The 27,079-nt window shown below is 42.3% G+C and overlaps 1 protein-coding gene across 3 annotated transcripts in view; it reads right to left on the reverse strand.

Moving 5' to 3' along the window:
• The window catches only part of Pect (phosphoethanolamine cytidylyltransferase), a 79,281-nt gene extending 61,708 nt beyond the window's left edge, over positions 1-17,573 (reverse strand). Inside the window, exon 1 of one of the 3 annotated variants that reach the window (XR_010949436.1) lies at positions 16,990-17,573. Coding sequence is in view for 2 of the 3 variants with exons in the window: in XM_067765145.1 (XP_067621246.1) it covers positions 16,990-17,159 (170 nt within the window). In the remaining variant the exon portion in view is untranslated. The remainder of the gene's footprint in view (positions 1-16,989) is intronic. The other 2 variants (XM_067765145.1, XM_067765146.1) reach the window with 2 other exon arrangements.
• Positions 17,574-27,079: the final 9,506 nt, after the last annotated feature.

Raw genomic sequence — 27,079 nt, forward strand, 5'->3', positions numbered from 1 at the left:
GCTTATTTTTTCACTTTATGCCCAACTTCACTCAATAAAATCGCTTGTTTACATTTTCAGCTAAAGTATGCAAATTAGAGGTGGACGAATTATCAATGGCACTATCGATGACACTATCGATAGCATTGATGTAAAATAAGCATGTTGTACTGTTTTATTTTATTTTTGGGTTTCATGAACACTTATTATGTACTTTAAAATTTAGACACATTGGCTCAAAAAGTATTAACATTATTATTAACGAAAATATTCCATCATATCGATGGTTTTCAACCAGAATAGAACGAAATGCAAGTATATCTCAAACCATTCTCAAATTGAAGAACAACGTTTCAGAAAAAGTTGACAGAATATTTAGTTTCAAATGATTAGTAATGCTGAATATCAAACTGAGAGTTATTGTTTTCTCAAACATTTGAGAGAAAATAATTTGCAAGTATGTCTCAAATTATTCTCAAGTTGAAGATCGACGTTTGAGAAAAAGTCCAGAAAATATTTTGTTTCAAATGATAAATAATTTTTAATATCAAACGAAGAATCAGTGTTTTTCTCAAACATTTGAGATTTTTTTGTTTTTGTTTTTTTTCAGTGTTTTTTGGGTACTCACAACGGCATTTCATCATCAGCTACTACTTCGCTCACATATACACACGCATATGGTTACACACTACAAATACACGCGCGTATGGCTGGTGACCAGGTAGAGGATTCTAGAAGAAGAAAGCTGAGTAGTCCGTACTCAGTTTTGATTTAAGCACGCTATTGGTTGCAAAGTATAAGTGTTTTCAAAGTAGTCTAATAAAGACCGTTTTGCATTATTGAATATTGGAGTTATTTATTCAACAATTTAGCGATACGAACGTTAATAGAAGGTGTAAAATGAGCGGAGTATCCCTACATTCGTTACAATATAATTTTGTTCGCAATATTTTATTTTTCAACGACAAAACCAAGAACACGGCTTCTCGCGAGATTCTCGAATCTCGAATTACTCGTAAGGCTCGCGACATTCTCGACTTTCAATTCAGTCGCTGCATTGGCAGTATGTACTCTATACATTTCGATGTTTTTTACTTGTGGTTTTGCGGACAATTTGGCTTGTGCTCCAGAAGAAAACGTGAGATCTATATAAAACAGCCAATGAATCGATTACGTTGAATGTCGAGAAGCTCGCGAGCCTTACGAGTAATTCGAGAATCTCGCTAGAAGGCGAGACTCGCGAGAAATCTCTTCTCTAACATGTTCGAGAAATAGTAGGCTCTAATTAAATTATTATTCACACTTCAGTGCCTTTATTGGTGTTTATTTGCACAAATATTTCAATTTCAGCTAAAGTTTTAGATGCGTTCCCCACCGATCCTCTCGTTGGGACTTATATCTTATTATTAGTCAAAGTTTTAAGATTCTAAAGTGTTAATATCAGCTGCCACTTTCTGCCACTAACTATGTTTTGCGACAGTTTTCTGATAGCGTCACCCTGATAAGTTATTGTCGTATGTTATATGTGCTGACATGTAACATACGACATTATTTTATCCAGTTGACGACATGCGAATATAAACTTTTGTGTGTGTTTGTTGTTTTGTTATTATTATGTATGCAGGATCTTGTAATAGCTTTAATTTCTTTATTTAATCCTATTAAACATTGTACTTGCTATAGACACATCTTATTACTATTACCATCTATTTACTTTTTGTATGCATGCGGTGAAAGTGGGTGTTTGTGGGTCCGTATAAAGGTATCACCCGCACCAATTTTACGAAAAAATAGTTGTCACATATTTGAAGAGCCGTGACCAAAGTTTCACGTTGATTCTCTACTGGAAGTATTTTAGGTCACCAACTACATATAAGACCGACCAGTGTGCGTTGAGTGGAATAGTAACTACTCAACGGTGCGTTCAGAAGGTTATCACTCAACAACTGTTTACTGAAAGCGCCCAATAATAATACTTTTTGGATTTGTTTCTTTGTTTTGTTTAAGGTGCAATAATTCATAGATAATGAAAAATTTTTTCTTTTCATTTCACGGATAAGGTTAGAAGTATTTCTTTTATTCACTCTTAAAATGAATCCATTTATTATTGCCGACCGTTAATATATTAATTGATAATGGTCCGTAAAAAGTTTTGCCACTCGTTGGCCCCAGATAGCGAAGACATTGGAAACCCTTCTGTCGCTCATCATCATAGGACGGTGCTCGTGGCACTTGATCTGTCAAAAGCTTTTGACATAGTGAACCACGACACCCCTCACTAGGGTAGGCACCTTGTCGTTGGTGTGAGGGCTTAGCCGAACTCCATAGCGCCCGACTATGAGGCGGAGCTGTTTAGGACTGACATCTACGCCGTTTCGCCTCATAGGAGGGCGGCGGGATGTCGGTGACCAAGAACTGCCAACCCCTAATCCAGGGTGTTATGCGGACCGTGCCTATTGGACGATTTGCAGCCAGGGGATAAATTCGGCTGTATTCGAACGGAGCCTTCCCGATACCGGGCCATCTCGGGAAGTATTTATGGCCTTACCGCAGTAAGGGGCGCTGCTGTGGCGGACGGTTCTTTCCCCGTATATAATACTGGACCGCTGAGCCCGCCTTGTCGGGCAGGTGGTCGTACGACCAAGATGAACAACTCATTACCTGAACGTAATAAGGAGGATGTAAAGAGGAGGACTGAGTCGCAATCCAGGGACGACAAATACGAATTAAGCGATGCGTCGGACTCGGGGAGCGAGAGTAGTGCTGATTCAATGAACTCCGTGTTGGAGAAGCACACAAATGAAAACGGAGTAGAAGAGTGGAGAAGGGTACGGAGCAGAGGAAGTAAAAGAGCTTTCTCGCAGTACCGTGCAGCACTAAGAATTGTACAACGCTTGGGAGCAGTGGTCGACCCAACAGAAGTGGAGATCGAGCGCTTGGAATGGGCCCATGAAGCGGTAGAAGTAGGTCGAAGGCAGTTCAAAAGGTTTGCTGCGAGAAACCCTCGGTTCTGCAACCGGTACGAGGAGGAAGAAGCGTCGAATGGCAGAATGAAGAGGCAACGTTCGGCAGAAGGCGACAAGCCTGCTTTCAAGAGGCAGAAAGGACCCAGTCCTACAGCCGCGAGGCAGGGCAGTCGCATAGACAAGACAAGTAGGCCCAAAGCTGTAAGACAGATGGGTTCCAATAGCGAGGTAGCAACTACCTCGAAAGCTGCCAGTCAGAGGGAAGTTCCAACTACGGAAGTAGGAGATAAGCCAAAGGGAGATAACGCTAAGACTCCGGCTTTCTCGGAGGCGCTAAAGGGAGTTAACGCGAAGACTCCGGTGTTCTCGGAGGTTCCAAAGGGAGATAACACTAAGACTCCTGCTTTTCCCGAGAAGATGAGTGATGTGGCAAAGCAGTCACTGACTGTGGCGCTGGTTGATCGTAGCAGTCCGTTCGGACAAATGACTACTGAAAGGTGGAAATCTGTGGAAAGGGAGCTTATTAGCTTAATGCTTAAGATGATGCGGGAACAACCAAGTAAGCCCCTTCCAACCTTTGATTCGGGGGGATGGTATAATGGTGTGAAGATGATAGCGTGCGACAACATCGCGAGCTTGCGGTGGCTGGAGGAAGTCGTTCCAAACCTCCAAAGGCAAGGCACGAACGCGCGGTTGTGGATAAAGCGCAAATCCCCACGGTACCAAAAGTTAAGGTATGGATACCATGCGTGATGAAGTCGGAGGATACACTGCGACTTCTGCAGAATCAGAATCCGAACATACCGACACAGGATTGGAAGGTACTTACTGTATCTCGGCCTACCGAGGATGGTCAGTTCTACATCTTCCAAATAAACAAGCAGGCGGAGAATATTTTGTACACGCAGCTTGGCAAAATGTCCTTTGGCACTGGCAAAATTTACATGCGACTCAGGAAAAGAAGTCCCGAGGATAAAAATCCTAACACGCTGGAAGTGGGCGAAGTCGAAAAGGACCTCAGAAGCCTAAGGGAAAAAAGACAGGTGGAGGTCCCCGACGTCACCACGAACGTGCTAGAAGAGGACCAAACGCTAAATGGTGCTGTGACTCGCACAGAGGAACACACGGCACAACATTCACGAGGGGCTGAAGGGCGCCTCGAATACTCTAAACCAAAAGGGCAAGAGGAGGACGACGACGTCAAGACGAAGGTGCTGGGGGGGGGACAAACAGCCCAATGGTGCTGCGAGTCCTACAGATAAACCTCCAACACAGTAAAGTGGCGTCGAGCGAACTCCTCCTAACCCTTGAGGAGGGTTCGTTTGACGTGGCGCTGATCCAGGAGCCGTGGCTCTCATCGGGAGGAAAGGTTTCTGGACTTAGCGCGCGCGGGTTTGGCGTTTACTACGCACAAACGGAAGGACGGGTGCGAGCTGTAGTAATGGTAAGCAAACAGCTGCATTCATATATGCTGCCTAATTACACCACCGAGGATCTCGTAGCGGTGGCCGTTGAGCAAAAGAATAAGCAGGCATTTATCCTGGCGTCCTGCTACATGGCCCATGCTGCGGAGGTTCCACCGATGGAGTGCAAAAGGCTAGTACAGGAGGAAGGGCGCAAAGGGCGGTTGGTCATAGGCGCAGATGCAAATGCGCACCACAATGCGTGGGGAGGAGCAGATACGAACGAGCGAGGCGAATCTCTATTTTGTTACATCCTGCAAACCAATTTGCAGATAGCCAACAGGGGAAATGTTCCTACATACATTGGTCCAACATCCAGCAATGTTCTGGATATTACATTGAGCTCCGAGCGTGATATATCAAGGTATGATTGGATAGTTCTCGATAGACCATCCTTCTCCGACCATGCGTATATAAGCTTCAGCATCCCACTAAAGAGGGTAGAGAAGGGAGGAACCTTTAGAAACCCTAGGGCAACGAATTGGACTAAATTCCAGAAACATGTAGAAACGAAACTGGGACAACCCAAAGAGGTTGCTAATGTAGAGGAACTGGAGGAGTCGAATGAATTCCTAACAAGGACGCTTATGACTGCGTATAACAAAGCTTGCCCTCTAAGAAGATTCAGAGGAAAAGCAAAGCCGCCATGGTGGAGCAATGAGCTGAGTCTTCTAAGAAGACAGGTAAAAGAAATGTTTAAACTCGCAAAGACCGCGGAAAGCGAAGCGTGTCGGGACGAGTACAGGGATCTACTGAGGATCTACAAGCGTGAAATTACCAGGGCGAAGAGAAACTCATGGAAAAGTTTCTGTACGGACATAGAGTGCTCCAGTGAAACAGCACGGTTGAAAAAAGTCCTAGCAAAGGGAAACATAGTCCAGGGACTAATAAAGAAAGAGAACGGGGAATGGTCACGTGATAGTGAGGAATCCCTTGAGGTGCTTCTCGATACACATTTCCCATCGGGAGACGGTTTAGAAGAACCAGCAGACATCACTCACACTTCGATCACGGAGCTAGTGGTGCCGGGCTTTGTGACCGATACCAAGATCGAGTGGGCAGTGAGGACGTTTTCTAAGTTTAAATCGCCGGGCCCAGATGGTATATTCCCGGCCATGCTACAAGTCTCAAGTAGGGCGGTCGTGGAATGGCTTCAAATAATATTCGATGGGTGCATAAGACTGAATCATGTACCGCACTCTTGGAGAACTGCTCGTGTAGCTTTTCTACCAAAGGCGGGGAAGATCGGTCACGTGTATCCCAAAGACTATAGACCCATTAGCTTAACATCATTTCTGCTCAAAACCTTTGAGAGGCTGATAGATGTGTACATAAAGTCCAACGTGGATGAAAAGCTGCTCTCCACAACACAGCATGCGTACACCAAAAGCAAGTCGGTAGACACCGCATTGCATAGGGTGGTAATAAGCATAGAGAAATCCCTGGAATATAAGGAGTATGCTCTAGGAGTCTTCTTGGACATTGCCGGGGCTTTCAATAATGTTGCAAAATGGGCGATTATGGATGGTCTTAATTACATTAAAGTACATCCTGCCTTAATCAGATGGATCGGCTGCATGTTAAATTGCAGGAAGATTACATCACAATGGGGATTGTACGAGGCCACGAAATCAGTGGACAGGGGCACGCCGCAGGGAGGGGTGCTATCACCTCTGCTGTGGACACTGGTCATCAACCAACTGCTCAGGCAATTCGATGAGGGACCCGTAAAACTTACGGCTTACGCAGATGACGTTGCAATTGTCATAAGTGGAAAATGCCTTCCAACGATTAGTTCTTTGATGGATCGGGCGCTTCGGCATATTCATACCTGGGCATCTAATGTCGGGCTGAAAGTCAATGCGGAGAAGACGGATATGGTCTTGTTTACAAAGAGGTACAAGGTCCCAAATTGGACCAGGCCTAAGTTAGGAGCGGTGACCTTACAGGAGAAACCTTGCACAAAATATCTAGGAATCATCCTAGACAGTAAGCTGTCATGGAAGCTCAACGTGGAGGAGAGGGTCAAGAAGGCCTCAACGGCACTCTATGCATGTAAAAGAATGCTGGGGTGTACGTGGGGCCTATCGCCCTCTCTTTCTCATTGGGTTTTTACAGCGATTGTAAGCCCTATTCTATACTATGGAGTTCTTGTTTGGTGGAAAGCCACACAAAAAACAACATACCTCAAAAAATTAGAGGGGGTATGCAGACTATCGATGCTTTGCATTACGGGAGCCCTGAAAACAACCCCGACGGCTGCACTGTATGCCATTCTGCACATCCCACCTGTAGACCAGGTAGCAAAGAACAAAGCGTTAACGACCGCAACCAGGCTCGATGCTTCGGGGCAGCTTGAGCGCCGACCATATGGCCATAGTAGTATAGCGTCCTCAGTCACAAGACGAACAGACTACATGATTCCCTACCTGCACTTTGAGGGAGATCTTAAGGCCACAATAGAGGTGGACGGTTGGCGCAAGGGTGCGCAAATGGCGGACGAGGCGATACATGTGTACACCGATGGTTCCAAAATAGTGGAAGGAGTAGGGTCTGCGGTATACTGCGCTGATCCGGAATTAAGCAGATCCTACAGGCTGCCGGATTACTGTAGCGTTTTCCAAGCGGAAATATTAGCCGTAACCAAAGCAGTAGAAACCCTGGAAGAGAATAGCTTAAGCTGCAACCGTGTTAACTTTTATATTGACAGTCAAGCAGCAATTAAGGCAATAATCTCGCATAGCACAGCATCTAAATGCGTGTTAGAGTGTAAGCAGTCTCTGGAGAGAATCGGGACAGGGAGAAGCATACATCTATATTGGGTCCCAGGGCATATGGGAATAGATGGGAATGAAAAAGCGGACGAATTAGCTAAAAAGGGCGCATCCCTTGAAGCTTGCTCCGTAGACGTCCCAATTAGATTGGGCGAGATTAAGCGAAGGCGAGAGGTGCACATGATCGACCAAGCAGAAAAGGCGTGGGTTCAAGCGCGGGGCTGTAAAGTGTCGAAGATTATGTGTAGGTCTTACAACCTTATACTAACACAGTTGCTTCTATCATTAAAAAGAGAGGACTGTAGACTCATGACGGGTATTCTGACTGGACACTGCCTTCTGGTGTCACATGCCTTTAAATTAGGCTTGGTCAGTGATAGCAGGTGTAGGAAGTGCGGGAAGTGCACTTGCCAGGCTAAGACTCCAGCTATTAGGAGTGATACAGCTGTCAGATCTAGAAGCAGCAAGTGGCTTAAGTCCTAGGAAGCTTCTAGTATTTGCCAAGAGGACGGAGTTATTTTATAACATAGGTCCTGGTTTTTGATAGGGGTTTTTCAGTTTGGTCGTTAAAACAAACTTCTGGTAACACTACGGACTCAATCAGTCTATGTGAGGTCCTCATGGACCGGCCAGTTCAACCTACCTACCTACCACGACACACTACTCCAAGACGTAGAAAGTTCACCCAGTCCGACAAGCGTCGATGCAATTTAGGAACGAGATCTCAAAACCTAGGAGAATTAAACAGGGGTGTCCTATCCGCAGTTATGTTGAATTTCTACATATGAAAGCCTTCCCCACCAGAAGGAGTTACTATCATTTCCCCCAGCGGGTTAGGGGGTTAGAATATACCCGCGGAAGGTATGCCTGTCGTAAGAGGCGACTATAATATCAAATAGATTCAAGGGGTTGTGTATCGCAACTCTTTCGAGGGGTTGCCAGAGGCTATGTCGACCTCAAGTTCTTCATGGAACTAGAATGTGATCTTATTAAATCGTTCCCTAGATGGTCGGGCTTGTACCTTAATGGTGCTTGTTACCGGAAAGTACCGGAGCTACAAATATCCGGCAAAGGACCACTAACATAGATAACACTTCCCAAAACTTTCGGAGAGTGTCTTTATAGCTACAATATTAACATGTCCTGCATGCGGTGTGCCCCAACATGACATCAATCATATTTTGAAGTGTAATGTGGAACCTCCGCCTCTAGCAGCATATTCGTTATGCTAAACCTTTGGTAAAACTTGTTGGACTCCGGTTAGAGGACTTAGATGACAACTGGTGAGTGGTCGGACCTACTGAGTGGGGCGAAGTACTGTTAACACAACAACAATAACAGTATCTAATTATGAATACTTCGGCCTTCATATTAATTACGTTAAATAAACCTTAATTTCTCACCTGGCTTAGTTTGCCTTTTTCCAAATTAAAGTCTTAAATTTAAGCCATCGTCACACCTATGTATTTTTAAAATACCGTTATTAAATAAGGTAACTTCGAATCGTCGGCATTCATTTCCAATGCTCATTAGTTCTTTAATCAAATTGCAAGCCATATGTACAATATATGCGCAATATAAAAATACGTATGTATGTATCAACACACACTGTTGTAATGCCACAACATGACCTAATGTGGTGGTCAGTCATATCACGTGATTTTCGCGTATCTGAGCAAAACTTGCTACAACATATAATTTTAAACCTTGACTAAGCTCTTTGTTGTCTTATACAGGTTGCTAAAAGTAGGAATGGTTGTTATGAAGAAGAACAACAACGAAATGAAACCAAACACGTAAGGAAGGCTAAGTGCGGGTGTAACCGAACATTGCATACTCAGCTGCACAATTACATCTTGCAAAACTTTTAAATTACCTTCTTTTAAAAGTGGGTGGTGCCACGCCTATTGTCCAAAATTTTACTAATTCTCTATTGTGCGTAATAAGGTCAAGCCATCACTTTATCCGTCTTTGGAAATAAATTATCGCACTTATTCGGTTTTCCAAATTTTCGATATCGAAAAAGTGGGGGTGGTTATAGTGCGTTCATTTTAAATAACGATCTGAGATGAGTGCCCGGGAGCTTGCATACCAAATTTCATTAAGAAATTTACTCAAGTTATCGTGTTCACGGACAGACGGGCAGACGGACGGACGGACGGTCAGATCATTTGATATATAGAAGTCTATATCTATCTCGATTAGTTACGTAACGTTACGGGATACCGTTATGCGAACAAAATTGATATACTCTGTGAGCTCTGCTCAGCTGAGTAAAAAAATAGGCATAAGTTTGTGTTGAAAAAAACTTTCCCTTGATGACGCATTCGCTAATAGGTTAGGTTAGGTTGCAAGGGCTGAGCTGGACGCTATGGTAACAGCTCACTACTTAGGCCACCAGTGGGCCCATTGTAATACCCTAAAGGTCTCAAAGAGGACCCCTACCCTGCCTAAAGCGGGTCAAACCACCTCGTGGAAATTATAAATTTTGTTAGAGCCTTTACTTCATAGCAAGAGACCTCAGCGAGGTCATGAAGAAAAGGTTTACCAAGGATAGCCATCCTACGCCTACTAAGCGCTGGACAGTGACAGAGAAGGTGCTGGACGCTCTCTTCCTCTTCTGTACAACTGCAGCTGCGACAATAGTCGAAGGTCGTTACCCCCATTCTACCACCATGCGTGCCTATTAAGCAATGCCCTGTTAGAACCCTTATCAGGGACGATAGAACTGATTTGTTTAAAATCAGAAGCGCTTCTGTGCGCCCCTTGTCATATGAGGGCCAGGTTTGCCTGGATGTCTCACACGATGATATGGCTGACCATAGTCCATTTGCGATTCTTATAGTGCTTGTGTTCACACGAAGCCTGAAAGTGGCCATGGGTATGCCTACCGAATCACATCCCGGAAGGATATGGTCGGTGGTGCCTCTTCTGGCCAGCTCGTCTGCTCTGCAATTGCTTTCAATATCCCTGTGCCCAGGTACCCATATAAGGCTGATACTGAAGTGCTGAGCCATCTCGTTAAGAGATCTGCGGCATTCAGTGACCGACTTTGCGTTGTCGACGAATGAGTCCAGGGCCTTTAATGCGGCCTGGCTGTCTGAGAAAATAAACACCCGTTTACCATCCATTCGCTAATAACAAAGTTAAAACTTGCTATTGCAGTCGAGCTCGTAAATCAACGCTTCCCATGGCAGCCGGATCTATGTACCGGAGCGACTCGGGATTTTTCCCGACCAAGGGCTGTCATTTCAATGTAACCCCATTTAATTTGTTGCGTCCTTGGTCGCACCTATTGAATGGGGCGAAGCACTGCTACAACAACAACAAGCTCGTAAATCAATGGCGGTCATATTGCGCTTCCAAATGAATAGGACGCGTTCGCAGTTGTTCTTGTACGCGCAAAAACACTACGGATATGGATAGTATTTTCACGAATGTCAGTACTAGCACCTTTTGATACTATGTCCAACTGCAGCGGGAGAATATTCGCTGTTGTGGATTTCATGACAAGCTAACCTTGCCGGGGTGTATATTATGCACTACCAAACCCACTGTGTAGGTCTTACAACCTTAGACTAACAAAGTTGCTTCTATCATTAAAAAGAAAGGAATGTAGACTCATGATGGATATTCTGACTGGACAATGCCTTCTGGCGTCACATGCCTTTAAATAAGGTTTGGTCAGTGATAGCAGATGTAGGAAGTGCGGGCTGGAGGAGGAAACGATCGAGTGATACAGCTGTCATATCTAGAAGCAGCAACTTGCTTAAGTCCTAGGAAGCCTCTAGTATTTGCCAAGAGGACGGAGTTATTTTATAACATAGGTCCTGGTTTTTGATAGGGGTTTACGTTTGGTCGTTAAAACACACTTCTGGTAACACTACGGACTTACTCAGTATATGTGAGGTCCTCATGGACCGGCCAGCTCAACCTAACCTAACCTAAACCCACTGGGCTAAACAAGCTATGTAGATCATGAAGCACCACAGTTCGATATTGGAATAACCCTTAGCCAACGAATTTTGTCGTGCATAAAGTTTTCTTTCAAGCAGATGGGCTTGCAGTCCTTCGCTTTTAACCCATCAAATTTTGCTCTTGTGGTCGAGATGGGAAGAAATGCTTGTGGGCTCGATGTTGTTCCCAAAGGGAACACAGAATCAAATTCTGCCAAAAAAAAGTCCGACGTAGACCAAAAGCGATAAACATGACGTGTTTGGATATATGGGTTAGGATGACAATATCTGTGGGCATCTCTTCTACCTTACGGACTTACATTTTTCGAGATTTGGACCAAACATAATATACAATTTCATGTTGTTTTTTTGCTGTTGTAGCGAGTTAATTTTCATGAATGGTATAAAAAGCAGTGTCATGTTTGAGATTGTGCTACTACACTATTCTACGCACGCTATTAAAATTGTCTGCTCAAGCTATTTAGCCTTGGTGGAAATACAAGATCGCAAGTAAAAAGAAACAAATAAGGTTACATTCTTTAATGTCTCTTCATATTAAAGCAATCATATTATGTAATACAAAACTAAAATAATCATCATCTAATAGTAACACGACAAATGAGGTAGTACTTAATATCTCGATTTAATGATAAGCTTTTATCACTTTGCCCTACTAAGCTGAATATGTGTTTGCCGTTTAGCTGAACTTACTTTTAGCTATTTTGCTACACAACAGCGAATATATGCTGCATTTCTATTCAGGGGGTTTTGGCACATTGCGAAAATATTCGTCCAGCGCCAAGGTCAAGGGCATACATGCAGGCAGGTTTGACTGGCCGACTTTTACCCGTACTTATCACATCTACTGCTTTTTTAAATTTAAATAAATGCTGTCTACCGCACAAGTTCGTGGATGTGTGCTGTTCAATGAACATGACTTCAGTGCTTTGGTGATGTGACGTAGATATCGTTCATATCAATGACGTATTTTTTAACATTTTTAACCACCTGGATGTAATGCATACGTCAGACTAACCTAATATACACTGAATGTGTTCATAGTGTTTCAGAGCTTTGTTTAGTGATCCACCCGCGTTCGATTCTATGCCTTGATAATGTGCAGTTTTTGATTCCTTTTCATTCCATATGATATATAAACTCAACTTCATTAGTCCATTTGAAGGTAGGAGTGCCGCTTCCCAAGGCAGTCGGTTCTATGTACCGGAGCGACTCGGGATTTTTCCCGACCAAGGACTGTCATTTCAGTGTGACCCCATTTAATTTGTTTCGTCCCTCCCACAAATTGTCATCCTCCCAGCAGCTCCTTGCAGCAGGACTGCTACATATTCTCTTACTCCGGGAAGGTATCGAACCCAATCCGGGTCCGTCTCCTGACCCCGGTCCTGAGAAATGGTTTTGCTGCATTTGCCAGAAAAGAATCTTTTTAGGACGGTCGTACTCTGTTCAGTGTGTCTCGTGCAAGGGATGGTTGCATCGGACAGGTTGTTCTGGGCTTGATCCCAAAACCCGACGTCCACGTAACTTTTATAAATCTTTTGTGGCTCCTTGCTGCTCACGCCCAAGGGCGTCCCGTAGTCTACGCCTAAGCGTATCCCCACTACCTTCCAGCAGCTTCGCTGCTCAGCAAGCCACAACAAGTACCCGCTGCTGCTCGCGCCCCACGGCGCCAACAACTCAAACAGCTGATACCACTCATAACTACTACCTTCGTAGTAGAGCTGGTAGCAATGCTTTGCATCAGCCCCTGCCCCCGTCTTCTTCTCCCCCCCCCCCCCCCTCTTTTCTGGCAGCAATCGTGCAGGTCAGGGAAACAGACTCTTAGTCCCTGCCTCCCTTTGCACCGTCTGCCAGCACAGAATATATAGGTTTGCGACATCCGCTCAATGCAGATCCTGCCTTGGGTGGTGCCGTTCTGGTCTCCGCGACGGCAACCCCTCGACGGGTTTCATCGCGCCATGTTGCCAGGTCGCAAACCCAAATCATCCGGGTACCCCAATGCTTGCCCAAGGGCGCCCAGTCCCAAGGCCACAACAGCAATTGCGTCCTGGCCTTCCACAACCTAGGCGTAGTCACCCCTCACTTACCCCTAGAGTGGCGGCGTCACCCCTCATGCACTTCAGAATTCTGCAGTTCAACTGTAATGGACTAACTGGGAAGATTACGGAGATAGTCGATTTCATGAAGCGGCACAACATCCGCATTGCTGCGATTCAAGAGACTAAACTCACAGCAAGATCTGCATTGCAGACCTGCTCTGGTTATAATGTCCATAGGAAAGACCGCGAGAGCGGAAATGGAGGCGGCCTCGCGTTTATTATACACCACTCTGTGCAATATCATATATTTGATCCTGGCATCGACCGCAGTGACAATGTCTTAGAACGTCAAGGCCTATCTGTCCGGTCAGGCGATGCAAATCTAGAAATCATCAACATTTACATCCCTCCTGTCACCTGTTGCCCCAGTGGATACCGCCCTAATATCGAGGCTTTACTCACTGGCAACAATCGCATTATCTTAGGCGATTTCAATGCCCATCACGACCTATGGCATTCAAACTTGCGGGCGGACAGTAGGGGTGAGATGTTGGCGGATCAAATAGACGAAACGACGTTCTGCACAATAAACGGAGACGCCCCCACACGTATGGTAGGAAGCTGTCATAGCTCGCCATATATATCAATCGTGAGCGCAGAACTCGTAAACTGCGTCAACTGGCAGCCGATGGTAACATTGGCATCCGACCACCTGCCCATACTTATTTCGTTCGAGCGTACCGCCGACTTCATCGTCACCGAAAAACGCACTTTCATAAACTTCAAAAAAGGAAAGTGGGAAGAATATAAATCTGCGACAGCAGATTTGCTGCCCTCCCTATCCCGACTGATGCCCGCCAAGGGGAGCGTGCCTTCCGTAAGGTTATTGAATCCGCCTCGGCACATTTCATTCCCGCCGGGAGAATTCCCGAAATCCCGCCCCACTTCCCGGCGGAGGCCGCGAGCTTAGCGAGGGAACGCGACCTTATAAGACAGCTTGATCCAGGCGACCCCCAAATAAGGGATATAAACCAACGCATCAGATTGCTTCTGGACGAACACAAGCGGGCGAAATGGGAAGAGCACCTAAGAGGTTGTAACCTCTCTACCGGTGTAGGTAAACTTTGGTCCACCGTAAAGTCCCTATCGAATCCGACTAAGCACAAAGACAAAGTTTCCATCGCCTTTGGCGATAAGGTGCTGTCGGATGCGAAAAAATGCGCGAGCGCTTTCTGCCGACAATATATAATGCATCCTACGGTCGACAAAGATAGACGGAGAGCCAATAGACACGCCCATAAACACAAACTCAGCGCGTCACCAATTACCATCACCGCTAGAGAGGTTGAGGACGCCATTGGTCGCGCCAAACCATCCAAAGCAGTGGGCCCAGACGGCATAGCCATGCCGATGCTTAAAAACCTAGGGAAAGAGGGTTACAAATATTTAGCGTATGTCTTCAACCTGTCTCTTTCCACCTTTGTCATACCCGAGAAATGGAAAATGGCCAAGGTGGTTCCGCTACTAAAGCCTGGGAAACCAGCTAACGTAGGTGAGTCATATCGTCCGATATCTCTCCTATCGCCAGTGGGAAAGACGCTTGAAGCCATTTTGCTCCCTTATTTCCAAGCACATTTGCAGCTAGCCCCTCATCAGCATGGCTTCAGAAAACTCCATAGCACTACCTCCGCGCTAAATGTAATTAGCACCCAGATAAATTGCGGTTTGAATCAATATCCCCACCATAGAACAGTACTCGTAGCGTTAGACCTATCAAAAGCTTTTGATACGGTCAACCATGGCTCGTTACTGCAAGACCTGGAAGGGTCTACCCTTCCCCCATGTCTTAAAAGGTGGACCGCAAATTATCTGGGTGGTCGGCAGGCATCGGTGCAATTCAGAAACGAAACATCAAAACAAAGGAGAATTAAACAAGGGGTACCACAGGGTGGTGTCCTATCCCCGCTTTTGTTTAATTTCTACATATCTAAGCTACCTTCACCACCGGAAGGAGTCACAATCGTTTCCTACGCCGATGACTGCACAATAATGGCCACAGGCCCAGGCCCAAAGATCGATGAGCTATGCAATAAAATAAACGGCTATCTCCCTGATCTCTCCAGTTTTTTCGCCTCGCAAAACCTGGCATTGTCACCGACTAAATCTTCCGCGACCTTATTTACAACATGGACGCCCCAAATGTCGACCATATTGAACATCCACGTCGATGGCACTACGCTACCGACTGTCCTACACCCCAAAATCTTGGGTGTGACGTTTGATCAGGATCTACATTTTGGTGCGCACGCAACCGCAATTGTTCCAAGAATTCAGAGCCGTAATAAAATCCTCAAATCCCTTGCTGGCAGTACCTGGGAAAAAGATAAAGAAACGCTCTTGACCACATACAAAGCAATTAGCCAGCCGATTACCTGCTACGCGTCACCCATATGGTCGCCAAGCCTAAAAACCACCCACTGGAAGAAACTACAGGCCTGCCAAAATACTGCTCTCAGAATCGCCACGGGCTGTCTTCTTATGTCCCCAGAACACCATCTGCATAATGAGGCGGGGAGTATTCTCAGGGAGAGAAATGAGATGCTGACCAAACAGTTTCTGTTGAATACCCAGAAATCTGGGCATCCCAACAGACATCTGATTGACGAACCAGCACCGCCTAGGGGCCTAAGGAGTCATCTCCGTAAGCATTTTGAGGAAATACGGCACCTGAGAACCCAGCCGTATGAAGCGGAAAAACACAAGCAGGTCCTTGGTGAACTCCATAGACAGGCGTCGGACCTTTATGTCGGGAATTGCCCGGTGAATCCAGTACTTGAAGAAAAATATCCAGAACTCGCAGAAGAGGAACGCATACTCCCCAGGGAAACGCGTGTCACTCTTGCTCAACTTCGTTCTGGATACTGTAACAGGTTAAACTCTTACCTATCCAGAACAACCCCGACATACAAAATGTATGCCCTGCTTGCAATGTGTCCCCACATGACACCAACCATCTCTTTAATTGTAATATGGAACCAACGCCTCTAACACCCCTTTCCTTATGGTCCACCCCTGTTGAAACGGCAAGTTTCCTTGGACTCCCGTTAGAGGATATTGATGACAATTTGTGATCGGTCGCGGCTATTAGGTGGGGCGAGCATTGCTACAACAACAACAACAACAAGGTAGGAGTGCAAGAAAGCTTCTTACCTGAAGAAGAAACTGGTCGAACTTGCAAGATTCTTAAAACATTTACAAATTTCAAACCCTCGTTGATGAGTCAGGAATCTGCATAAAGCCAAAACAGTTGGCGCACCGCGAAAGTTGTCTTTCTTACGGCTTTTGGACCCAGCAACATTTTAGATGCTTAGAATATACCATGGCGGAACGATACAAGGACGCAAAGACGTGAATGGCAGTCGCATTTTTTGTCAAATTTCGAAAATTTACTCTTCGTTTTTTTTGAATAAAGAAAAAACTTCCTTGAAGCTATGCCAACCAATTTCAGAAACGTTCTCGAAATAATTCGAAAATTCTGAAAAAATTGTTTAGAATTGAATAATTTGGTGTAATTAATTGCGACCTGGGCAAATACTACACACATTACCTGTTGTTGTTGTTGTATTATCGATAAAGACACTCCCCGAATGCTTTGGGGAGGGTTATGTTTTTGTTGTTGTAGTAGTGCTTTGCCCCATCCAATAGGTGCTACTGAGGTTTTTATATTTATTCTATAGCATACTACATACATAGATGAAAAAATCATAAATTAGGATTCAAAAGCAATGACTCACCAGCCATCACACCAGACACGCACTTCTCTTTTTTTGACTGGCGTTTGTTCGCTTGTTTGCTGCTGTTGTTGATCTTGACTTTGGCAATTGCTGTTGGCATTAGTAGAGCTATCTTCGCCGGTGGCAACCGGGACATAGCTTATTCCATTGTGCAGCGCCTCTTCACTCATATTACTAATATTTAGCTCCCCTTCGTCACAAAAAACAAGCACTTTTTCGCTAATTGATTTTTCACGTTTTGCTAAATTTTTCGAGATTTTTTTTTTGTGGAAATTACAATTGTTTGTCGCCTTATTTTCTAGTGAATTTTTTCTCAAACTTTTTATATTTTTTTCACGCTTACTGCAATTGATTTATTCTACCGACACAAACAAGTTTAAATATATACACTTGCGCACTATTTTAGGTATTTAGCTAATAGATTATTAACCGCACAACTCAAGAACTGTGAAAGAATTATTTATATTCGCTTATTTTTATTTTATATATGACAAAATGTGAGAGCTCTTTTTTCTGTCCGTTGTTCAATTTGTTTCAATTTTTTTTTGCCTTGCGCTTTACTTTGTACTAAACGTCAGTGGAAAATCACGTTTAAGCAACAACAAAGACCCGTTGATTTTGTTGTCAAGAAAGTGTTTCGTGGAGAGCCCAATTGTACTAAGAAAAGTAACATATTATCAACTCTGCGCATCAGCTGATTTTTCTCGCTAGTGTCGCATTTAAGTGGCAATTAATGGTGACATAACCATAAAACCATAACCAGATAAAACAGCTGATCGAACCTACCTTATGGAAATCAATGTAATCGATTAACGGTGCCATATCATAACGCTAACGCCATAACTATACCATAGCCAACCAATTGGTTTTTGTATTCTCGTCATATCCATAACCTAAAAATATTTGAGTTGGTCAATTTAATAACTTTTTGTAGATTTTATTCATTGTGTTGGATACGTTATGACTAACATACTTATTTTTTGAGGAATATGGTTGTAGTTTTTTGCGTTTTCTTCATTTTTATGTAATTTTCACAAGTTTTAGGTTAAGGCACCATTTATCGATCACATTGGAGATGGTTATGGATATGGGTATGGTTACGACAATGGCGATAGGGTCAAGGAAGTTTAATTAGCCCTTTAAGGGCGAATTAATGGTGACTTATAACCATAAAGCCATAAAATCAATGTAGTCGATTAATGGTGCCATACCATAACGCTTACTCGATTACATTGATTTCCATCAGGTAGGTGTGATCAGCTGTTTTATCTGGTTATGGCTTTATGGTTATAAGTCACCATTAATTCGCCCTTTAGCATGATACAAAAAATTGCCGTAGTTCCATTTAGGCCCGGTTTATCAGTGGTTGGTTAAGCTAAGCTTAAACTCTAGTCAAATTTAAACTCCAGTTAAACTACTGAGCAGTTTTTCAGTCACAGTTTAAGGCCGCCTTTGGGGTATGCTGTTTTGTGCGGCAACATTGGTTTTTTTGTTATCTAGATAATTTGTAGATACGGAAACAGCTGGATTTTGTTTACCCAACAAACATGGAAAAAAATTCTCCGGCAAAATATATATCTAGTTCCGGAAGTGATATCCAACATCATTATTTAATTATTCTTAAACCAGATAGTTCTCGAGTTGATATCCAACTTCATTCTCCAGTCACTATCCAATCTTTGAGAAATTTTGGAAAATTAATAGTTTTCCAGTTGATCTCCAACGTCATTAGTATTTTCCAATTATTATCCTAATTTCGAGAGATTTTGAGAAATGTACAGTTCTCAAATGAATATTCAACCAATTTCTCCAGTTGATATTTTACATTATATATCGAGTTGAGGTGGAGTTGATAAAAGTCTCCAAGAAGGTACCACCAAAACCAACAGCTGTTTATTGTGAGAAATAATAGTAATGAACGTAATTAATAGCAGTAATGAACGTAATTAATCAAGAATAAAGTATATAAGCGGCCGCCGTGGTGTGATGGTAGCGTGCTTCGCCTACCACACCGAAAATCCTACATCAACATCATTGAGTCCAGTTGGAGAACCATAAGTCGTTAATTGCATTTTTTTCAACTTAGGTAATAGCATATTTTGCTTTATAAAAAGTTACCTCTTTTGCTGAGCACGCTATGATTCTCGAGTTGAGCCAATGTTTCGAAACAACTCTTGAGATTTTAGAAGTATGCCTAGTTATCAGCATGAGCTCTAATGGTACTCAAGTCCAAATGCTTGTTGGATATATTCGACGCCATTTCGTACGAACGTAAATAACTGATAGGTTAACTAGAGTTTAAACCTGGAAGATCGGCCGCTTAAACTCAGCTTAAACTTCAGTTAAAGTAGACTGAAAAACTGCAGAATAAGTTTTAGCGTAGTTTAACTGACAAACTGAGTTGAACTTGTACTTAAAAACTGGGCCTTAGTGTGACGTTAGCCACTTAACTTTTGCGGGGACAATGACAATTTCACCAAAAACAAGCTACCAGATTGAAAAATGTTACGAATTTTTCCAATTTTGATGGATTTATTTATTTATTCAGTCTATGAACATACAGTTCTTACAGACTGCCAATAATGGTAGATACAAAAAATATTAACACAAAGATAACAAAATATACATGTAAATATATAGTTTACTATAAATAATAAGTTCTTATAACTAACAAATTAAAAACAATTAAATAGCTGACTTTAAAATATTTATAAAAGCGTCCCCACACATCGAAAAATCAAGTTCAATAGAAGATGAAATCTTATTGAATTCGTTCAGAGCGCGTGCAATTGGCGCATTCCTTCCATAATTGGTTCTAATATTTATACCATAAAACGAGCAAACATTACGAAGATCCCTCCTTGGAACATTAAAATTAATTTCCACAAGAAGGGCAGCGCAGTCTACATCTACAAGAAAGTCAAGGAGAGAATATATCTCCTGGCTTCCATGGATTTAAGATTCAAAAGAAGTAAACGAGCAGTATATGGAGGAAAAGGGTATGTAAACCTTAATGACCGTAAAGCATACTTAAGAAACACTTTTTGAACTCGCTCAAGCCTGTTGATTGAGAATTGTTGGAAAAGTCTCCAAATGATGGTATCATACTCAAGATGAGAACGCACGAATGAGGAGTAGAGTACTTTTAAAGTATACGGGTCAGAAAACTCCGAACTATTACGCCGAATGAAGCCTAGCATAGCATAGGCCTTGGCAATGATGAAATTAATATGGTTCACGAACATAAATTTTGTATCAAAGACAACTCCAAGATCTTTGATTTTATCAACAGTCTGCAACGTACTGTTAGCGATACTATACGAACTGTTGAGATTTGAACAAGATTTTGAGTAGATTACGTGGAAGCATTTATTTATATTTAATGAAAGATGAGATCTAATGCACCAGGAGTAAAGTTTATCAATATCAACTTGAAGATTAATCATATCGTTTGCGGAATTTACAACCGAGTAAACTTTGAGATCATCGGCGTACTACAGAAATCTAGCGTAAGAGAAGCATGAGCTAATGTCATTTATGAATAAGGCAAAAAGTAATGGTCCTAAAATATTACCCTGCGGAACGCCCGATGTCGCCAAAAAGGGATCTGATGATACCCCATCAATAGAGATGGCACACCATCTGTTACTTAGAAATGTTTTTAGCCATTGCAAAAAGGTTGAGTGAAAGCCAAGGCAGTACAGTTTGTGAATTGAATATCATGCGATACCTTATCAAAAGCTTTGGAAAAGCCGGTGTAAATACAGTCGACCTGAAGACCAGATGAAAAGGCAGAGATACAATATTCACTGAACTCCACAAGATTGGAAACGGTGGAGCACCCAGAAACAAGCCCATGCTGTTTCGGACAGATCAAGTGCTTCACTGAAAAATAAATATTTTCCTTGACAATGCACTCAAATAGCTTAGAAACGGTGGAAAGCTTTGAAATTTGCCTATAATTGCAGACATCAGTCTTACTGCCAGATTTATAAATAGGAGTTATCGAGGCGATTTTCCAAGCATCAATAAACTCACCAAAGGTAAGTGGCAAATTGAACCTGATCTCTAACGGGACAACTAGGGAAGTGCATCCTTTTAGCAAGACAGCCGAGAGACCATCAGTGTCAGCTTTAGTAGAGTTGCTGAGTTTCGAGATACCACTGAAGATATCTTCAAATGAAATTGACATTGAACCAAAATTTAGGGACGAAGAAATTTCAGACGAAAAGTCAGACGAGGGAATAGCATCATAATTAGCAAAATTAGAACTAAAAAATTCAGCAAACGCGTTAGCCACATCGTGGGGAGTGTTAGCAGGTCTGTCAGTGTAGAAGACGGTGGTAGGCACCGAGGAGCAAGATTTCTTCGACTTAACGAAATTCCAGAATGCTTTCGGGTTAGATTTATATTCGTCTCAAAGCTTGTAATGTAGTTTCTGTAAAGAATCTTCTCTAGACAGTTGAACTCCTTCATATAATGTTTATATTTGGTAAAAAAATAACGGCTTTTTGGTTCTTTTAAACTTTTTGAAGAACTTGTTTCTTAAATTCTTCAACTTTTTTAACCTTATTGTGTACCATGGTAACCTATATGGTTTCCTTTTCACAACTGTTACATGCCTCGTACACAGATCAAAGAGAGTCGACTTAAATATTTCAAAGCAATGACCAACATCATATATGGAGAGCAAATTGGCCAAGTCTATTTCCGCTAGATCCTGATCGAGTCTAGAAAAATCACACTTCGCAAAGTTAAATGAAAAATCATCAATTAAAGAGCGAGCTCCAAACTCATAAAATTCGAGTTTAAGAATTAATATCCGTCGGAGCGAATGGCGCATGACATATTTTAATACGAAATACCAGCGTAGAAAAGAAGGCTTTTAATAAGTTTTTCGAGGTACCGAAAATTGTTTTGGTGGAAGAAACATGGATCGAAGTATGCAAAGCAAGTTAATATAGCCCGTACGTTTGCTCAGAACATTTTGACAAAACATACACGTTTGTCAATTCCTTGCTCAAAGGAGGTCCTTATGAACCGACACCGCAATTTCTTGATAAATTGGCTACAGGTCCACATTTTTTATTTTTTTATTAATTGTATAACTCAAGCGTTGCGCTTTAGGAGGGAATTGTTAAACCATTTTTTAGGGAGAACATTACCCTGTAGCTCTGCTGGTTAGCCACTTGTTATGAGAGTGTTTTTGCCCGTTGTACCAGGGGTCACCTTGGGGCAGACCCGCCTATAAACATTATGTGCTCTTTTAGTGACATAGATGTGCAGACTTTGGAGGTAGACTTTTTCTCAACATGCCTTGAGAAATATTCACTGTAGGGGCATGATACAGGATTTTTGTGTATAGTTTTTTCTGTCTAGGGGTCAAGCTGCGACAAAGATATGACCATCGCATTTTCATCCTCTTGGAAATCTCCATCCCGAAAACCACAATTTTGCCTTAAACAGTAACGGTATGGCAACGCTTCTGGCAAAACAACAAACATTATGAAACTTCAAAAATCCCCAAATACGTCAAAAAATGTTGAGTGGAACTACCTTCTTTTTTGTATCACGGCATTTAAGCTGGAGACATTGGTGCTTTATCGGTAACCGTATCGGTAACCTTTTAACAGCTGATTCGACCAAACTTATGAAAATCAATGCAATCGATTATTGGTGCCGCTAAGGTCGTAACCGTATCGTAGCCAACCAATTGGGTTTTGATTTACCGTCGTAACGATAAACAGCTGATTACGTTAGGGATACGGATACAGCGATACGACATACGGCACCAATGACTCCAGCTTTAGAGTTGATTTACCTAAACACTTTGAACGCTTCCAACTAGTGATGGACGATATGGCTATTTTGAGCTATCAGTGAAAATAGATATGGCTATTTTTGAATCACGGCTATTTTTTATAGCTATAGCGGTCGCTTTATTTTAACAAGCGCTTCTATACAGAAGATATGATCGGCGATACAGCGATTTTGAGCTATCAGTTAATATAGATATGGCTATTTTTTACAGCTATGGCGATCGCTTTCATTTATCTTTGATAAGCGAATCTGCAATTATTTGTATACTTGGATATAAAAAATAAATGTTTAAGTTTGTTTATCGGAGTAGATTGAATGTTATACATTAATTTAATTTAGTATACAGAATATATGAACCAAAATTGGAATAAAAAGACAAAAATATGTACCTTTTATTGTAAACTGATGTAATGTGAAATTCTAATTTTCTGAGATGTTATGATATATATTATTAACTGGCTTACGATAATATGTTCAGTCTCGTATTACACTCAATGAGATGAAACTAGCTGAAATAGATGTCTATGCATCTTTTTAAATGTAAGATGAATCAACCCGAAATAAATCTGTATATGTAACACCATAAAAACATGATTTATTTACTATATTATACTACACCGATGTATTCAGAAATACTCCGTATGAATTTATTCTGAAAGTTGTATTTGGCTGCATAATATTTGTATAGTAAAGTGAATCAATTTTTAATAAAAAATACAGAGGAAAAATATAGCAAATTCTTCAAACTATTATAAAAATATTCTTTAGCAGAAAATTAGCCACCGACTTCAGTGCCCTAGAAATTAGCCAGAGACTTCAACCATATACAAACCTTATGACAAAGCTTGAATTGCATTCTCCCAAAAAACTTAAATTTTGAGTTAATCTGTTTACAATAAGACGAGTGATATATTTTTCTATAATTCTTTTATTTTTCCATAAAAAACACAAATTTTATACAACTGTTAACGGATAAAGCCAAGAAGTATTAACTTATGAATAACACATGCATTAGTTTCATGTCCGAATCAGTTTTAGCAAGCGTAAAATATGCAATTGTTTTGTTGTTTAGGCCAACGTCCCACCTTATTTCTATACCCTCCTGTGTTTGCGATTATTTTCAATTTTTATCGTATTCTGTTTCTAGGCGCACAAGTGGACCAAAAAGTTTCTCGTATTGATAACCATTTCATAGCGCAATAGCACTTGTGATGGTTCAGTATCTATACCTGGCTTCTCTAAATCGTGAAATGTTGCATCAATATTTTCCTTCCATAATTCCTCTAATTTATTTGTGCTGCTGATATTTGTCGTGCACGCCACTGCTCTTGCTCGGTAGGCACCTGAACCAACCACGGCAAAAACGAACGTTCAGTTATAAGTGGCTTCCATTGTTCTTGATCCCAATTCATATTTTTCAGAGTTTTGCGCTGCACATGGTTGACTAAAATTTAAATTTATTCGTTTAAATACGTTTTTTAATATTTACTCCATTTTCAGCTTACCGGCATAACAACACTACAATAGATTCCTGTGCTGGAATGAATCCTAATACCAATGCATTACGTACGCCACACGAGTAACATTTTTAGTGCTGTTTCTCCAAGTGGACCTTCAGAATGTATGGTGACTTCCCTATGTTTAGCCCTCACCGAAAGATTAACAATTTGTGATCCAGATGTGCTTCCACGCACATTGCAAAACCATTTTTTGCAATTATTGCACATCACTTCGTCGTCGAAATTGTTGTTGCACAAGTTTGCCTTGTTCTGTTCGCCGTTTCCACAATTTCTCTACACAAAAAGCACACTTTTTTCGCCCTTATTTTTTCGTTGTGCAGTTCTTAAGACAACTATCCCCATTTTTCGATAATAGCTGGCAAACTTTTGTAAAAGTATATTTTTTCCAATTTTCGAGAAAATTATTCCTCTTTGTATCCAATAAACCTTTTTACTCAGTCGGAAAGTAAAGAACACAGATGAGTAGTGATGAACGATATTTGACTATCGATGATTGCATCCCCGCTATCACTATTAGTATTACCCTGCAAAATTGTTGGATTACGTGTTCCATTTTCTTCATGTTGGAGTACTCTAACAATACTCCTTTGCAATGCGTTTGCGGACCACCATCAGCCGATCATTGCTCGTTTTTTAACGACCGTGATCACGACACGATGACGATCGAACAGAGTTGCCAAAAGTAAAATATTGCATACAAATAACTGATAATAAAATTTTACTTTGGCAACTCTGATAAAATGCAACAGCGCACTGGTTTTATGTATACATACTATAGTATAGAGAAATATTAGTTTCTTTATTCACGCAAATGCTAAATAACATAAGAATATTCGTAGAATAAAATATAAAAGTTGTATTGCCCCTCTTCATTTACTTTCATATTAAATTAAATTCACTCCGATAATTCTTTCCGACAACACAATTCCTCTTTAATACTTTGGCATATGATCCTCTGTGGGTGCTCCATGGAGTACTACAGTGAAAGTACTTTGGAATGTACTCTCACGTATGTACTCCATGGAATACTCACAAACAAAGCGAGAGTGGGATCACCTACTCCTCTCCTAGGACATCGCAATGTTAATTGGAGCACATTTTTTGTATGAATACAGATTAGATTTGGAGCAGTCCTATACTCCCAAAGGAGTATTCATTACATTATTTATAGAGTACTCCCGTTTTTTGAAGGGTAGAATTTCATGCTGAAGGAAAATCGCCAATCGCTATAATCGCTATTGGCGATATTGTGCCAGAGGTGATTGTCATTCAAAAGAATCGAATGAAGGAAAATCGCCAATCACTGATATATTTGGATTGCAATAGATATTAGCGATTTGTCAATAGCGGCGATGCAATCACCAATAGCGAAATATCGTTCCATCACTACTTCCAACCGAAGCATTTCATTGTTAAGGCTTTTCCAATTCTTTAAATCGAAGCAACTCGAATAAAGCGTTTAAAAGCCAATAGCTAACATTTAGTAATTTAAAGGGGCATTCGTAAACACAATTTTATTTACAAAATTAAATTCAAACACAATTTTAACACTCTTATCTAAATTGTGCCCTCACTAGGGTAGGCACCTTGTCGTTGGTGTGAGGGCTTAGCCGAACTCCATAGAGCCCGGCTATGAGGCGGAGCTGTTTAGGACTGACATCTACGCCGTTTCGCCTCATACGAGGGCGGCGGGATGTCGGTAACCAAGAACTGCCAACCCCCTAATCCAGGGTGTTATGCGGACCGTGCCTATTGGACGATTTGCAGCCAGGGGATAAATTCGGCTGTATTCGAACGGAGCCTTCCCGATACCGGGCCACCTCGGGAAGTATTAATGGCCTTACCACAGTAAGGGGCGCTGCTGTGGCGGACGGTTCTTTCCCCGTATATAATACTGGACCGCTGAGCCCGCCTTGTCGGGCAGGTGGTCGTACGACCACGATGAACGACTCATTACCTGACTGTAATAAGGACGATGTAAAGAGGAGGACTGAGTCGCAATCCAAGGACGACAAATACGAATTAAGCGATGCGTCGGACTCGGGGAGCGAGAGTAGTGCTGATTCAATGAACTCCGTGTTGGAGAAGCACACAAATGAAAACGGAGTAGAAAGTGGAGAAGGGTACGGAGCAGAGGAAGTAAAAGAGCTCTCTCGCAGTACCGTGCAGCACTAAGAATTGTACAACGCTTGGGAGCAGTGGTCGACCCAACAGAAGTAGAGATCGAGCGCTTGGAATGGGCCCATGAAGCGGTAGAAGTAGGTCGAAGGAAGTTCAAAAGGTTTGCTGCGAGAAACCCTCGGTTCTGCAATCGGTACGAGGAGGAAGAAGCGTCGAATGGCAGAATGAAGAGGCAAGGTTCGGCGGAAGGCGACAAGCCTGCTTTCAAGAGGCAGAAAGGCCCAGTCCTAGAGCCGCGAGGCAGGGCAGTCGCATAGACAAGACAAGTAGGCCCAAAGCTATAAGACAGATGGGCTCCAATAGCGAGGTAGCAACTACTTCGAAAGCTGCGAGTCAGAGGGAAGTTCCAATTAAGGAAGTAGGAGATAAGCCAAAGGGAGATAACGCTAAGACTCCGGCTTTCTCGGAGGCGCTAAAGGGAGTTAACGCTAAGACTCCGGCTTTCTCGGAGGTGCCAAAGGGAGATAACACTAAGACTCCTGCTTTTCCCGAGAAGATGAGTGATGTGGCAAAGCAGTCACTGACTGTGGCGCTGGTTGATCGTAGCAGTCCTTTCGGACAAATGACTA

This window comes from Eurosta solidaginis, chromosome 2 (assembly GCF_040869045.1).
Source record: "Eurosta solidaginis isolate ZX-2024a chromosome 2, ASM4086904v1, whole genome shotgun sequence".
NCBI lineage: Eukaryota > Metazoa > Arthropoda > Insecta > Diptera > Tephritidae > Eurosta > Eurosta solidaginis.